The 13,748-nt window shown below is 31.5% G+C and overlaps 1 protein-coding gene across 3 annotated transcripts; it reads left to right on the forward strand.

Moving 5' to 3' along the window:
* Window positions 1-3,347: 3,347 nt before the first annotated feature.
* LOC113871212 lies at window positions 3,348-13,399 on the forward strand. 3 transcript variants are annotated; one of them, XM_027508146.1, is made up of 14 exons: window positions 3,348-4,160; window positions 4,241-4,275; window positions 4,411-4,492; window positions 4,626-4,701; window positions 5,676-5,678; window positions 6,976-7,047; window positions 7,147-7,289; window positions 7,600-7,650; window positions 8,150-8,309; window positions 10,084-10,285; window positions 11,069-11,176; window positions 11,847-11,972; window positions 12,116-12,167; window positions 12,512-13,287. In XM_027508146.1, exons 1-14 carry the CDS (start codon window positions 3,822-3,824, stop codon window positions 12,662-12,664), a joined length of 1,602 nt encoding a protein of 533 aa, XP_027363947.1. In that variant the 5' UTR covers window positions 3,348-3,821; the 3' UTR covers window positions 12,665-13,287. The 3 variants fall into 3 exon arrangements, with proteins under 3 accessions (XP_027363947.1, XP_027363945.1, XP_027363944.1); XM_027508144.1 differs by lacking the exon at window positions 5,676-5,678 and having other exon boundaries at window positions 6,967-7,047; window positions 12,512-13,399; XM_027508143.1 differs by lacking the exon at window positions 5,676-5,678 and having other exon boundaries at window positions 6,964-7,047.
* Window positions 13,400-13,748: the final 349 nt, after the last annotated feature.

The raw sequence follows: 13,748 nt of genomic DNA on the forward strand, positions 1-13,748 counted from the left end.
TTCATTGTCTTATGGTTTGTTTTTCATTTTCATGTTTTGCACTTTTTTTAAAAAATGTAATTATAAAAATATGTTCATATCTTACAAAAACATAATTTTAGAAGTCTATAAGTTATAGTTGTTTCCAAAAATGTTAACAAACCTTCTTTTAAATATAATTTTCAAAATTTATCTCATTTTAAAGAAGTATACACATGTTTATCATTTTTTTTATGTCACAAAATAAATAAATGAGAGATTTATTATTTTTTATGTCACATATGAAATAGGAAAGGTTCAATAAAAATACAAAATGTCATCAATGTTATGTGTGTTGGAAGTAACACAGATATTAAGAAGAAAAGAATAATGAACTCAAGAAAAATAAATGAAAGAACAATAATAATTTGTTAAAATTATTTAATAATTCTTTATAAACTTCAATCAATTGTCATTTTGTTTTTAATAAAAATACGTTGAAAGTTAAAGGTTTTTAGCAACATTATTTATTGTTGCAAAAATTTTACAGTCATTAAAAAAACTATTTACCATAGTAAAAAAAATATCATTGCATGTGATAATAGTTATATCTTGATAGTTGACACTTTTTAACATATTATAGCTATCAAAATTGTCCTTGTAAATTATTTTTCTAAACAATCATATCTTGATTTTTTTAACAAAAGTGGAGTAAAAAATTATTATTTTGTAACAATTTAAATTGTTGAGATAAATATTTAACTTTATATAACTTTTTATTGATTTTCCTCATTATAAAATATTTATACCTATTTAACGTTGTTATAATATAAATTATTTTTTATAATTAATATTATTAATATATATTAATTTTATTGTTATAATTATTTAAATTAAAGTATATAATAAAATTGACTTAAACATGTTACGTAGAAAATGACAAATTTTAATTAATGTTTGATATACAAATAAACTTTACATAAAAAAAAAAAAATCAAGGTAAAGATTTAACGATCAAGTTAACTTGTCATGCCATTAATTATTTTATATTACAAGGTTAAATATGTTTTTTCATTCGATGAGTTACTGAAATTCGTCTTCATCCTTTTTTTTTTTCATATATTGCAAACATCAACCTTATATAACAGTTATTGTTTCTCATAAAGAAACTTCTAATCAAATATAGTTCTAAAGAAAATAATATAATTGCAACATTAATTTCTTTTTTAAATTTCACTTAAATCTCCTTGTAACGTAGTTAAAACAACATTAGTAGACTTACAAAATATAAATAAAAATTTAAATTTTATAATTGAAACATGTATTTTATTATGAAACCAATAAAATAAAATATTAGAATGGTGATATTAACTACTACATGTAATAACATAATTTACGCAAAATGTAATTAATAAATTCATATTCTAATAAAACAAGAAAGAAAAGATTATAAAAAATTGCTTGAATTATGTTTCAATTCTATCACAAAGTTCAGATATCATATTTATTTCTCTAATAAGTTGCTTAATCTATACAAATGTTCATGGTATCAAATAGTAAAAAAGTAAATACAATAAGCTAATTGTTAAAATTTGAAGATAATAGATTTTTAGAGTATAAAATTAGTTTATCTAATTTTTCTACCACTATTTTTTCTTTATTTAATTTTATCGAGGGTTGTTATTCTTTTCTTAAGTTCGTTTTTTCATTCTTTCTTCGAGTTGTCTTTGACTTTCTTCAAATTATACGATCACTTCTTTTCTCTCTTTTTGAAGTTGAATTTCAACCTCTATTAATTTGATCTCTATGCATTTTTTGTTTGCAAATCAATGAAACACTGTCCCTTTGTTGGTTTAATTCCACCTCCAAGTTCACCGCAATACCTAAGTTGCCCCTTCAATTATAAAGCTGCATTGATTACAAGGTCTTTGTCTACCTCTTCTACTACATCTTGTAACTTCTTTACATAAATTTCTTGAATATTTTTCTACAAGAGAAAATATAAAATAATTATATTTTATAATTAAAAAATAATAGTTATAGTTATAGTTATAGTTTCTAAGTTACACGAACTTCTCTAAAAGCTTTGTCTACCCATGCATAGTTGTTTTTCATGTGAGTCATTTGTCATAATTTTAGAATTTTTTTTTTGAAGAAAAAACATTAATAAGTTTTACTTTAACAAATAATACAGTACTCAACAATAAAAATTTATTAAATTTTATTGCATCCTAATTAATAGCTTGAAATATTTTTCTTCCACATCTACGATTAATGACTTGCTTTGCTTTGTTTTTTTTGTTCCTCTCACTAAATTCTTGAAGATAATAAAATAAAAAATGTTGGTAAATATAATATCCATATTTATAACCAAAATATTATATAATTTTAATTTTTTTTTATCCATCAACATACCTTATAGTCCAAGCTTGAAAAATAATTTCTAAGCATTTTTCCACTTACATCTTGAGGCTTACATTCTAAAGCTTTATCATTTGTTTCATATTGTTAAAAGTGATAAGAAGTCACTTTTCGTAGTGTCAATAATAACATTTTATTATGCTTTAAATCATCAATATCAAAAGTATCATGCACTCAACTATTCAAATGAATATAATTATTACCTTATATATTCAAATAAAAAAATTAATGTGTACAAAAATAAGATTTTTATTACCAAAACTTTTGTTATTATCTTTTCCTTTTCAAATAGAGGAATTTCTTTCCACTTGGTAACACTCAAAAGGTATATTTTTTGAAATAACAACAAATATTTTAATAATAAAATCTAAAGTTGCCTATCCAACAACTACTCTTTTGTTAGTTGAAATAATAACTTGCAATTTACCATTAACATTCTTTGTTTTTTTTTTTTTTTTTTTGACAACACTTAAGCTAGTAGCTTTTCCCTTCTAATTTTCTTTGTATTTGTATGTTTTGTGGTATCATCTGACAAAAAAGGAAAGATAAATTGACAAACATATATAAATTAAGAATACAAAAATAAAGACAAAAACGTCTAAAATGAGAGAGAGGTGGATAAGAAGAGCATCAATGCGTGAATGTGAAGGAAGTGAACAAGGGAGAAATTAAGAGTACAAGAGGAGAAATAATTAAAAATTATAATAACCTTGATTAAAAGGTGCTGATAGAACGGTGAGAAGAGCAATTTGTTAGTGGAGATGCTATCAGCAGGGAAAAAAAGACATATGATAATACTAGTCAACATCTAAAAGGAGAAAGAGAGCTGAAGAGAAGAGCAATACAACGTGAAGGAATTGAACAAGCTTAAAACTGAAGGAGAGATAATTTAAATTATAATAAAATTATTTTGAAAACAAAATTTATAAAAAAAGCATAGGGGTGCATATAGAAAATAGTTGGACTCGAGCCCAATTAATGAAAGCCAGTGATACCATGTAATAGACAAAAGAAAAGGCCCAGCCCGTCAATAAAAAAAGCACTGAACCGCGTTTTTTGACGCCGGACTTAAGACGCAAAGACGCAGGGGTTTTCTTCATCCACCCTACAAACACAGTAACCCTCTCTCTCTCTCTCTGTGTGTGTGTGTGCGTGTGACACTCACATCCAAAGCAGTTTTTTCTCGTCAATCTTCAACCCTTCGTCTTTAATATATCCAATTCTACTTCTATTCTACGCTTTCATTCGACGCAAGCTGGCTCATATCTTATTCGGCATCATAATTCTTCTACACTTTGAACTCTCGCCATTTCTTAATCTTCTTTTATTTGTCACTTTATAAATGCTCTTTCCTTATCCTTATTTATGTTCCACATTAAGCTAAGCATGCAATTTCACCCATTATTGGTTTATTAATCAGAAATTGAGGAAATTTAAAAGAGATGGATAATTCCCAAGATCAACCCCTCCCTCCAGGTGTTCCTTCTTGGCCGAACTATGCTCATACTGTTCCTTCAACTCAATATCAGTTTTCTCCCAATGCAACTCTTAACTTTCAACAAGGAACCCTATATCACTCTGGACAAGCCTTAGCCTCTGAGGTCCCTCCCAATGCAAAATCAACGAAGCAACAAGAAGAAAACATGTCTTCAAATTCAAACCATGTTGAGAATTCTGAAGTGGATGGTGTTACGGTGAATGTTTCCAAATACTATGGAGGACAATTAAACGACGCGCGTTGCATTGATGTTGCTGCTCAGGACGCTGTGTTACGTGAACAAGTCTGTTTCTTTCTCTTTCACTCACTCGTGTTTACAATTTTTCATTTTTCTGATTATTTTGGGTTTGTTTTTATTGATAGGAAATTGCTACACAGAATATTATAAGGAGTCAAAGGTGTGTATTGACACCCCCCCCCCCCCGCCCCCCAATTCTGTGGAGTGTTTTCTTGATTTTAAAATGGTTGTTATATCTTAGTGGTTTGAGATAGTGAGAATTGTTGAGTTAGATGTTTATGTTGTGCCGTTACAGAGAGGGAAGAACCGTTGCTTCATCAGATACCAAGGATAATTTAGATGTATTCTTAGAACGTCGTGACCCTAATGCTTTGAAGGTGCGTGATAAACACATGATTCGAATTGAATTTATAATTTATTTCTGTGAGGTGTATGAGAGTTATAGTGTGATCCCTTTTTTTATTCTTTGTTTTTCTGTTTTCCTTTTTTTATAAAAAAAAAAAAAAACAGGAGCATCTGTTGAAAATGGCCACAGAGCATCGGGCTGAAATGGCTGTTAAGCGTGGGAAAGCTGCACGTCTTGAAGGTCTGTAGTTTAACTCTTTAACCCAGTATTTTTAATTCTGTACCATTATGTTTCCTTTGTCTCCAGTTCAATGATAATGTGGCTTTGGTGACTTGATGTTATTGATGCTTTGCTTATATTACTTTATTCTGGTACTTAGCCTTTACCTTCCTTTATGACTTAATTTCTTTGTACGTTGCTCCTTATTTTGCTCCTTGGACTTCAGGATACTCCTCTTTCCTGGACTTTTTTTTATCAGGAATATGATGATTACTAGTTTATTTTCTTTTTGTGGGTGCTTCTTTACTTAATTTTCCATTCTGTTGGCCCTTTCATTTTAAGCGTCTTTACAAAATGAAGAATAAATCATGTGTCTATCTAGTGAACATAAATATTAGAACTCTGAGCAGTTGTATAGATTCTGAAAACAGAAATAACTGTCTGATTCGTATGTACATTACTACATTTGTACTCTAACAGCATACTTGACAAACCCACCCTAACTCAGAGAGGCACTAAAAGAGTTCTATAGTATTTGTGAAATATTTGAGGAAATGAAAATTTCATTTCTTGATTCAAAATAGTTTACAAGATAGGTATATAGTACATCAATCAGAATTCTACATAAGGAAATAGAATAAAATCCTATCTAAACAAACTGTACAATTAGAAATCAAAGGGATTTATGTACAAATAATTGCTTGATAGTGGGAAGAATATATTTACTGTTGGATTACCATAAATGTGACATAATTGTGCTATAATCAATCAAGGATTTGAATTTCATCCAGCCCTTCCTCGAGGACAGGGTGAATCTATTTTTTTGGGGGGCGGGGGGGGGTGTTGTTGTTAGATAACACCATTAGTAATTAGTTATATAATGTGTTAGCTAGGTTCCCATTAGTTAGTTAGAAATTTACAACGTTAGTTAGTTACATGGGTGAGTGAGTGAGTTAGGTGAGGAGGTTTTAAGAAGGCATATATAAATTAGAGAGAAAGTTAAGAGAGACATATTTTGTCATTGGAGAGAGAACCGGGTCTCTCAAATACCTGGATTGTACTAGAGTTTCTGTCAATAAAGATTATCGTTCTTCAATATCTGATCCAGTTTCTATCATATTATCTTACATTTAGTGCATGTTTGATAAGAGATTGTTTCTGAGAAATAGTTGTTCATTTTCAAAAGCTCTTTCAAAAAGCTGGAAAAATAAGTATTTATTTCTTCAAAATAAGTTGAACCAAATGCGCACTTACCCTAACCCAATACTCCTCTTTATACTAATGATTAGATATAGTACTAATAACCCTATTATTGTAACAATGGTTAACATCGTAGTGAAACAAATTAAAAAAAAGGTCTCTGAAATTAGATTGGAAATAATAATATCTGCATATAAAGTTAGAGAAAAGCAATTAAGTTGTCTCTGAAATTAGATTATTGGGTACTAGTTGATTTTGTGTGAATTTATATATGAATATGATCTCATGTTTGATTAAATTATCCTTAAGTGCATGCTCTTTGTGGATGATATAATGTTAGTTGAGGATTTGAAAAAAAAAAGTTAATGCTAACTTGAGTTATGGAGAGAGACTTTAAAATCTAAGGGTTTTTGTTTGAGTAGAAGTACGACAAAGTATATGTATTGTAGGTTTAGCAAAAAAACAAGACGACGATCATGCAGTGGAAGTTAAAATTGGAGATGATATTATACCATAATTTTTCAGATTTAAGTACTTGAGGTCAATTATATAGAATGATAAGGAAATTAATGAAGATGTTACTCATAATACATGTTAGGTTGGTAGAGTGGAGAAAAAATATCAGAAATTATTTGTGACCATAAAGTATCATTCAAGCTGAAAAGAAAGTTTTACCGTACCAACTATTGTATATGGTAGTGAATGTTGAGTCTTAAAGGAACAACACGAGAAGAAAGTGAGAGTGGTAGAAGTGAAAATGTTAAGGTGGATGAGTGGTCATACGAGAAATGATAGGATAAGACTAATATTATGCGAGAGAATATTAGAGTATCACCTATAGTGGAAAAGATAATTGAAAATCGTTTAAAATGGTTAGTCATGTGCAGAAAAGATCTTTGGAGGCACCAATAAGGAGAGTGAACAGCATGACTTTTAGTTCGGTAAAAGGGGGTCAAGGAAGACCTAAAAACACTTTAGACAAACTCATTGTCTCATTCACTTGTAATGATTAATTTCATTCATAATTGTATTATAATAGTAATGAATTCAAATGCTTTGTGTGGTATTATATGTCTTCTGTATCAGGTAACACAGAAATAGGTAATGGATATGGTGTACCCGGTGGAGGTGCCTATTATGATGCTCCCAAGCTTAATACTACTCCAGGTAAATTTAATTCCATTATGCTGCGGCACCCTTTTATCATTGCAATAACTGAGTCAATGAGTATACTAAGACTTTGTTACTTCTGGAAATGTGGAGTAGGTAGCAATGCATCTGGTCAGCCTGAATCTATACTTGATAGATGTTCAGAGCAAAAACCTGCAACTAAAGAATTGCCTGAGTACCTCAAGGAGAGGTTGAGAGCTAGGGGTATTCTTAAGGATGATACACATGCTGCAGATCTTGTAAGAATATTCATTATAGTTTATGTTTGCTTTCATAATTGATTTTCACCCCTCCTCCTCCAGTATGAGTTGTTTTCTCTCCTCCTTTTTCCCCCTCTTTGGAAGTGGTAATCGGTTGCTGATACTTCATTCCAAAATATTGATGCAAATTTCATTTGGGTTTGAGCTATGTGATATTCTACCTTTTCAAATTATTGTGCTGTGCTGTTTGACTTAGAATTTTTCATTTCTTATGTTCTTAGGTATTTTACAGTAGATTGTTTCATTCTGTTCAATTACCTTACAGATTACATGTTTTTCTTAATTTCAGAAAGGTACTACAGCTGAAGTTACAGAAAATGAAAAGTTGCCTCCAGGATGGGTGTGTATCACTTGTTATCAAAGTTTACCTTTAGATGGAATTTCTTTTTTGCAGTTGCCTTATTAGATAGCTATTCAAAATCTCCTTATCAGTCTTTGACATTCACAAAAGAAATCATAATAAGATTTGGGTGTCAAAGCTGCTGCATAGTCATTACCACAATCCTGTGTATTTTTTCCGAAAAAACCAAAAAAACCGTGAAGCTAGTCTTTTTGACTGGAACTTTTGGTATTTATATTGCTTATGGAAGAATAAACCCACCTTAGACATGACAAATGATAAATCAGATATTGGGTTTTACCCTTGTAATGAAATAATCTTTGTTTAAAAATAGAAGTTCCTGACTAGGTTTGAAGGTATATAGTTAATGTTATCTTATCTCCCATTATAAGTTTGAATGATGGGCATACTTCTATCATTTCCTGATTTCCTTTAGTATTTTAAATTTTATTTGTACCTTACTACATACTAGCCTATGAATTACTGATGTTTCATGTAGGTGGAGGTGAAAGATCCGGGAAGTGGGGCATGTTATTATTATAATGAAAGTACTGGAAAGAGTCAATGGGAAAAACCTCACGAAGCATCCATAACTGAGAAATCACCATCTTCTTCACATCTTCCAGAAAATTGGGTGGAGACATTGGATGAAACAACAGGTTTAGCACATCTAAAATATTTTTAATTGTATCACTACTAGTCTTTAACCTATTAAAATATTCACTAAAAATGCATAATCATAATTTAAATAAAAATAGTATATTTAAGTTATGATATCTGTTTATTATCCAAAGAAAAACTGTTTATTAAGAGATTTGATGATAACACCATCTTGCTTTGATACTGAAATAAGTTCGAGAATATGCATATTGAGTGTTTAGTATGAGTATGATTCAGATACATTGCCAATTTTGAAATATCCGTGCAATCATAGGTTCCATGGATGGTACTGCTCTAATACAATGTTGAATTTAGGGGGAGATGAAGCGAGAAATAGTGAGAGGGAGATAGGATGGAATAGCTAGATTGATATTGCGTGAGTTTGTAGTGCTTAGGTTTTGCAAAACACCTGCATATCTACTCTTAATACATTAAGTGGGGACTACTTCTTAGGCAGAAAATAAATCGCTGTTACTTCCTATGTACTAATTCATATGAAAACTAAATATTTTGAACTTGTGATACATGAACTTTCTTAAATATGAGCTTGGACCTAACTCAACCCAAAAGCTAGCTTGTAGAGTGAGGATTGCCTTAGCCTTTATAAGCTCTACTTTAACCATTTCTATATATGCATGAATTGCATGTTATACTAACAGATTTTTCCTTTTTTCTTTCATTCTTGGCTTAATTATTGAGGTTTTCTTATCCTCATGCATTTGTATCTCTCTTTTCTTTCTTAATAAGTTTGATGTTGTTTTAATGTCAAGGACTGACTTGCTGTGGAGGGATGGTTTTGGAAATAAGTTTTGGAGGCAAAAGGTGTTTATCTCAATTTTAGTGCCTTAGTAATAAATTTAACCATGTGTAATATATCAGCATTTTTTTTAAAACATGCAATACATTACATGGTTTATCTGGACACACCTTTTGCTTTAACAAAGAAAAGGAAGCAACATTCTTTATGTTTACAGCATAGAAGGCCAGCAGAAAAGGATGCATGGTCCTGGGTTAGATAACTAACTAATTAGTCAGTTACAACTTGCATTTGTTAGTTAGTTAGTTAGGTTAGTGGGTTGTTTAAATAAGGCATGTTGCCTATAAATTAGAGGAAGGGTGGAGAGAGAGATTATCTTGTCATTGTTTTATTGAATTGGGGCCTTTTGGCATTGAGAGGTGCAGACCCTTGAAGTTCTACAATTAGTGTTTGTTCTATTCAGTAAAGTGGGGAGTTCTTCCCCAGTTTCTAAGAAAGACTTCAGGTTCATATCTCTCTGCTAAAATTTTAATCGACATGTTAGAAGACAGAAAATATCTCCATTAGATTTTTAGTGCAAAATTATGAAACTGAAAGACTATTTAAAATCTGATAGAAAGCACATCACAGCCATACTTAAAATTATGGATAACAAGAGATTTATATTGTATGTTCTAATGTTTGACCTTTTCTTTGGCCCTTTTGCATGTTTTTGTGTTGTCAATTTTGTACATCTACTTTATTCCTCATGCAAAGTGAAAAGTCACTTTGCATATACATCACAAATTTTCATTGTAACCATATAGTGTGTGCCATTAGTTTCAGCATGTATTCTAGTTTTGTCTATAAGAGAAGTAGACTGTTAACACATGCAAAATGATCGTTGGAAATTTTAGTTTGTTGGGTCAGTTTACCCTTGACTTGATTGTAGTTGGTGGGTCTAATTTTCTTATCTCATTTGCTGAAATTTTCTGAATTTTACCTGTTATCTTATGAATTCTTTCTTTATATTACAGGTCATAGGTATTACTACAATACAAAAACTCATGTTTCACAATGGGAGTATCCTAATTTAACTCAGGAAGTTGTTTCCAATCAGTCAGACTTGTCTGTTGGTGGTGGGTATGGTCAATCATCTAATTTTCCAAGGTGCCTGGGATGTGGTGGATGGGGTGTTGGCCTTGTTCAAGCATGGGGTTACTGCAGTCACTGCACAAGGTAGAGAGTGATGACTCTTGATGCTTACTGAGGACTTAATTTTGAAGAGTATTTTTTAAACTGTTTATGCCTTTTACATGTGTAGATTGTTTCGGGTGCAAGTTAATATTGAAGTTACCTAGGTCATACTCTGGTTGTTGTATGTTGAACAAGAATCAAAGCATGATATCTTACATAGATAGCAAAAGAGAATGTTGTAGTAGGTTGATTGATGATTAAAGTTCTGTGATGTTTGACATAGTGCGATAGTCACTTAGTCTATCTCATTAGCTATGACCCAGATTTTTACAAAATAAAATTTCTCTTCTTTCCCTACACCAAGGTTTAGAAAGTGTGACATGCTATAGACTTTATATACTAATATACTAATGCTGTGCAACAGGGTTACACATACCAACCCTGGCTCCACTTTTGTAGTTGAAATTCTTGAAACTTGACCAATTACGAGTTTGGTCATTATAAGGCAAATCTTGATTCCGCACTGTCATTCTGTGCAACACCATTTGTGACTGAAAGATACTTGTGTTGATTACTTGAAGTCTACTTTTATAATTTGTTGGTTTATTTGGGTCATAGCTGGCATAATAATTGGAGCTCACTGGAAATTTGCATCATTTTCAGTTTTAATGTAAATGAAATCCACAAATGTTAAAAAAAAAAAAAAAGGATTCTCCACAAATGACAATATATCACCTGCTCTCTATTTCTTTTTCTAAATTTTCTGCCATTGTTTGTCTCTAATATTTCTTTTGGTTTTTATTATCCAAAATTGAACAAATGCAGAGTTTTGAATCTTCCACAATGTCAATATTTGACCTCAAGTTTGAATAGTCAGCAAAGCAGTGCTGCACATCCCAGTGAAAATTCTGATCAAAGGGCTGGCAAACAGAGGTATAGTTTTGTATGAAGATCTACTGTGCTGTTAAGTTGTTAACAAAAAAATATTGCTGTTTGGTTGACTGTATTTGTCATTTTATTGCTTCCTTCCACCCTTGGGGTACCTCTATAATAACATAATTAAATTTCAGCTGCCGCTATCCATCATTTAAAACATCTCTTTTTGTACATTGTAGTGTCATGAAAAATCTAATATCTGTTTGTGATTTTATTTTTTATTTTTTTTGCAAATATACTTTTCTTTTAGGTTCTCTTCCATTTTGATAAAATACTGTGTAAAGTTCAACAGTGCAAGGTGCATTCTTTGGGGAAAGATTGACAAAAATTAAAGTGAAGTGAACTTTTGGAAAGAAAACTAACATTGATGGAACATAGTATCTATTATATTTTTCAATAAATGAGAATTATTCATACAATCAAGTACAATCTATGTCATCAAAATTGGACTACAATTACATTACATCTCTCTTAAACTGAACGTTTGGCTGAGTTAGCATGTCATAAATGATGAAAAATTAAATCTGTTGTTTCAGCTTCGGATTTCATGGATGATTTATTGAAGAGATCTCATCTTGAGTTATCTCACAAGATTTTTCCTTGAAATCTTTAAGTTAGTCTTTATGAAAGCCATAAAGGGTGTATTGATGCAGAATTCTCTCTCCAGGTTCAGTTCAAAACCTCCATTTGATAAGGGAAGTAGAAAAGGGGGCAAGAAACGTGCCTATGCCGAGGATGATGAGTTGGATCCCATGGACCCTAGCTCATATTCTGATGCTCCTCGTGGTGGCTGGTATGTGTGCATGTACATATATTCACCATTGAACTGATCACTTGGACCCATTCAAAATCCTTGTATGATACTGAATTGTTTATCAACTTGGTTTTCTGATAGAAAAACCTAATTAATAATTGGATTCGTATGTTTACATTCAGGGTGGTGGGTCTGAAAGGCGTGCAGCCACGAGCAGCTGACACAACAGCAACAGTATGTACATTGTTTCTTCCTCTTTTTATCCCTTCTTTTCAGAAGTTCTTTTGTTCCTGTCTTAGTTGCTCTACTTGGTGCATTTGATATCGATATATTTTTTAATGCATTGTTAACCCAAAAAATTCCTTCAATCTGGTATCCATGGATGCTCAAAACTCTGAAGAATTTAACTGAAGTTATCCACAAAAAGGTCCAGCGTTAAACAATCACAAAGTCAGTGAAATTGTGTTAATGAAAAGATTGTGAATAGAATTGGTGGTTACTATGCATCCATTTGATGCCATGCTAGTCTCTAGTGTTGCTGGTATCAATCAGTGATTATCTTTCTCAATCAATTTCAGGGTCCTCTCTTTCAACAACGACCATATCCATCACCTGGAGCTGTTTTGCGAAAGAATGCTGAAATTGCTTCTCAGAAGAAGAAATCAAATTCACATTATACTCCCATATCCAAAAGGGGTGATGGCAGTGATGGGCTTGGTGATGCAGACTAGGATCATCTTATCAACAAAAATGAGTTCACCTTTGTCGTGCTGTTTGTGCCAAGTGGATGAAATGTATCACATCATTTTACTCTATTATCTGTGAGTTAGATAACGATGCATTTCATTGGTAAACCAGCCGGGCTATTGTGCTATTATATTGTGTGACTTACTGCAAATAATGGGCAATTTGCATAGCTTCAATGCTTCAAACAAACGACTGGACAGAAGCTGTCTTTATACCAAAGAACTGGAGTTGATATATTTGAAGCATTCTGACAGGTGAAACTTGAACTCAGCTTGGTAACATTCATGTGCAGGAACTCCACAACCATATGATTTTTCATGATTTGGAAGTTTTAGAGAATCTGAAGACTGGGAAGGAAAGGAAATTTTGTGCCTTCCAGCATTTTCAATTTTCTTTTCTCTTTGTTCATCTTAGAGTTTTCTGGTTGGTCATGTTATGCGAGAAATAAAAATATTTTTCATTACTGCACTCTGGATCTTTATGATGTAGTCCGTATCTTTTCTGCCCCCTTGAAATACACATGTATACCCTATTTCCTATCGGCAGGGTCTCAGGGTTTCATGTGTTGTTTTACATATAAAATAAAGCATTATACATCTATTGTTGCAGAAATGTAGCTGGCTGTGTCTAAATAACAGCACTTTCATGAGTGCGTAAATGTATGAACTGCAACTTGAGACATAATTAATAGTAGGGATTTTTTTACTGCTTGCAGTATCGCAGATTGGCTTTCCTATTAGGGAACCAGGCCCCGTTTTCATCCCAATGTAAAGTCAGGCTCATCATAACTAATGACAAATCTTCCATTTCCTTTATAAAATTTTGGGATGTTTGTATATCATGAAACAAAAGAAAAAAAGGCGGAATACTCAGAATAGAACAAATTTAAAAGCACTCGTAATATGTCTTTTCCATCAATCATCAAGCACATAATAAGAATATCATATGAATGAATATCCCTGCTCACACTTATTTTTATATTATTAATATCATTAATGGCATGTCAATGCATGTGAGTCCCTTTCACTTATTTCTTTTTCATTAGGAAAGTTAATAAAAGAAAACACT

This window comes from Abrus precatorius, unplaced genomic scaffold (assembly GCF_003935025.1).
Source record: "Abrus precatorius isolate BTA unplaced genomic scaffold, Abrus_2018 Scaffold7, whole genome shotgun sequence".
Lineage (NCBI taxonomy): Eukaryota > Viridiplantae > Streptophyta > Magnoliopsida > Fabales > Fabaceae > Abrus > Abrus precatorius.

Excerpts from the sequence above, each read along its gene's own strand:
- LOC113871212 (XM_027508143.1), top strand. The coding sequence starts at position 3,822 with ATGGATAATTCCCAAGATCAACCCCTCCCTCCAGGTGTTCCTTCTTGG. Across the intron at positions 4,702-6,963 it reads GAAAGCTGCACGTCTTGAAG|CAGGTAACACAGAAATAGGT; the intron begins GTCTGTAGTTTA and ends TGTCTTCTGTAT. Across the intron at positions 10,286-11,068 it reads TACTGCAGTCACTGCACAAG|AGTTTTGAATCTTCCACAAT; the intron begins GTAGAGAGTGAT and ends GAACAAATGCAG.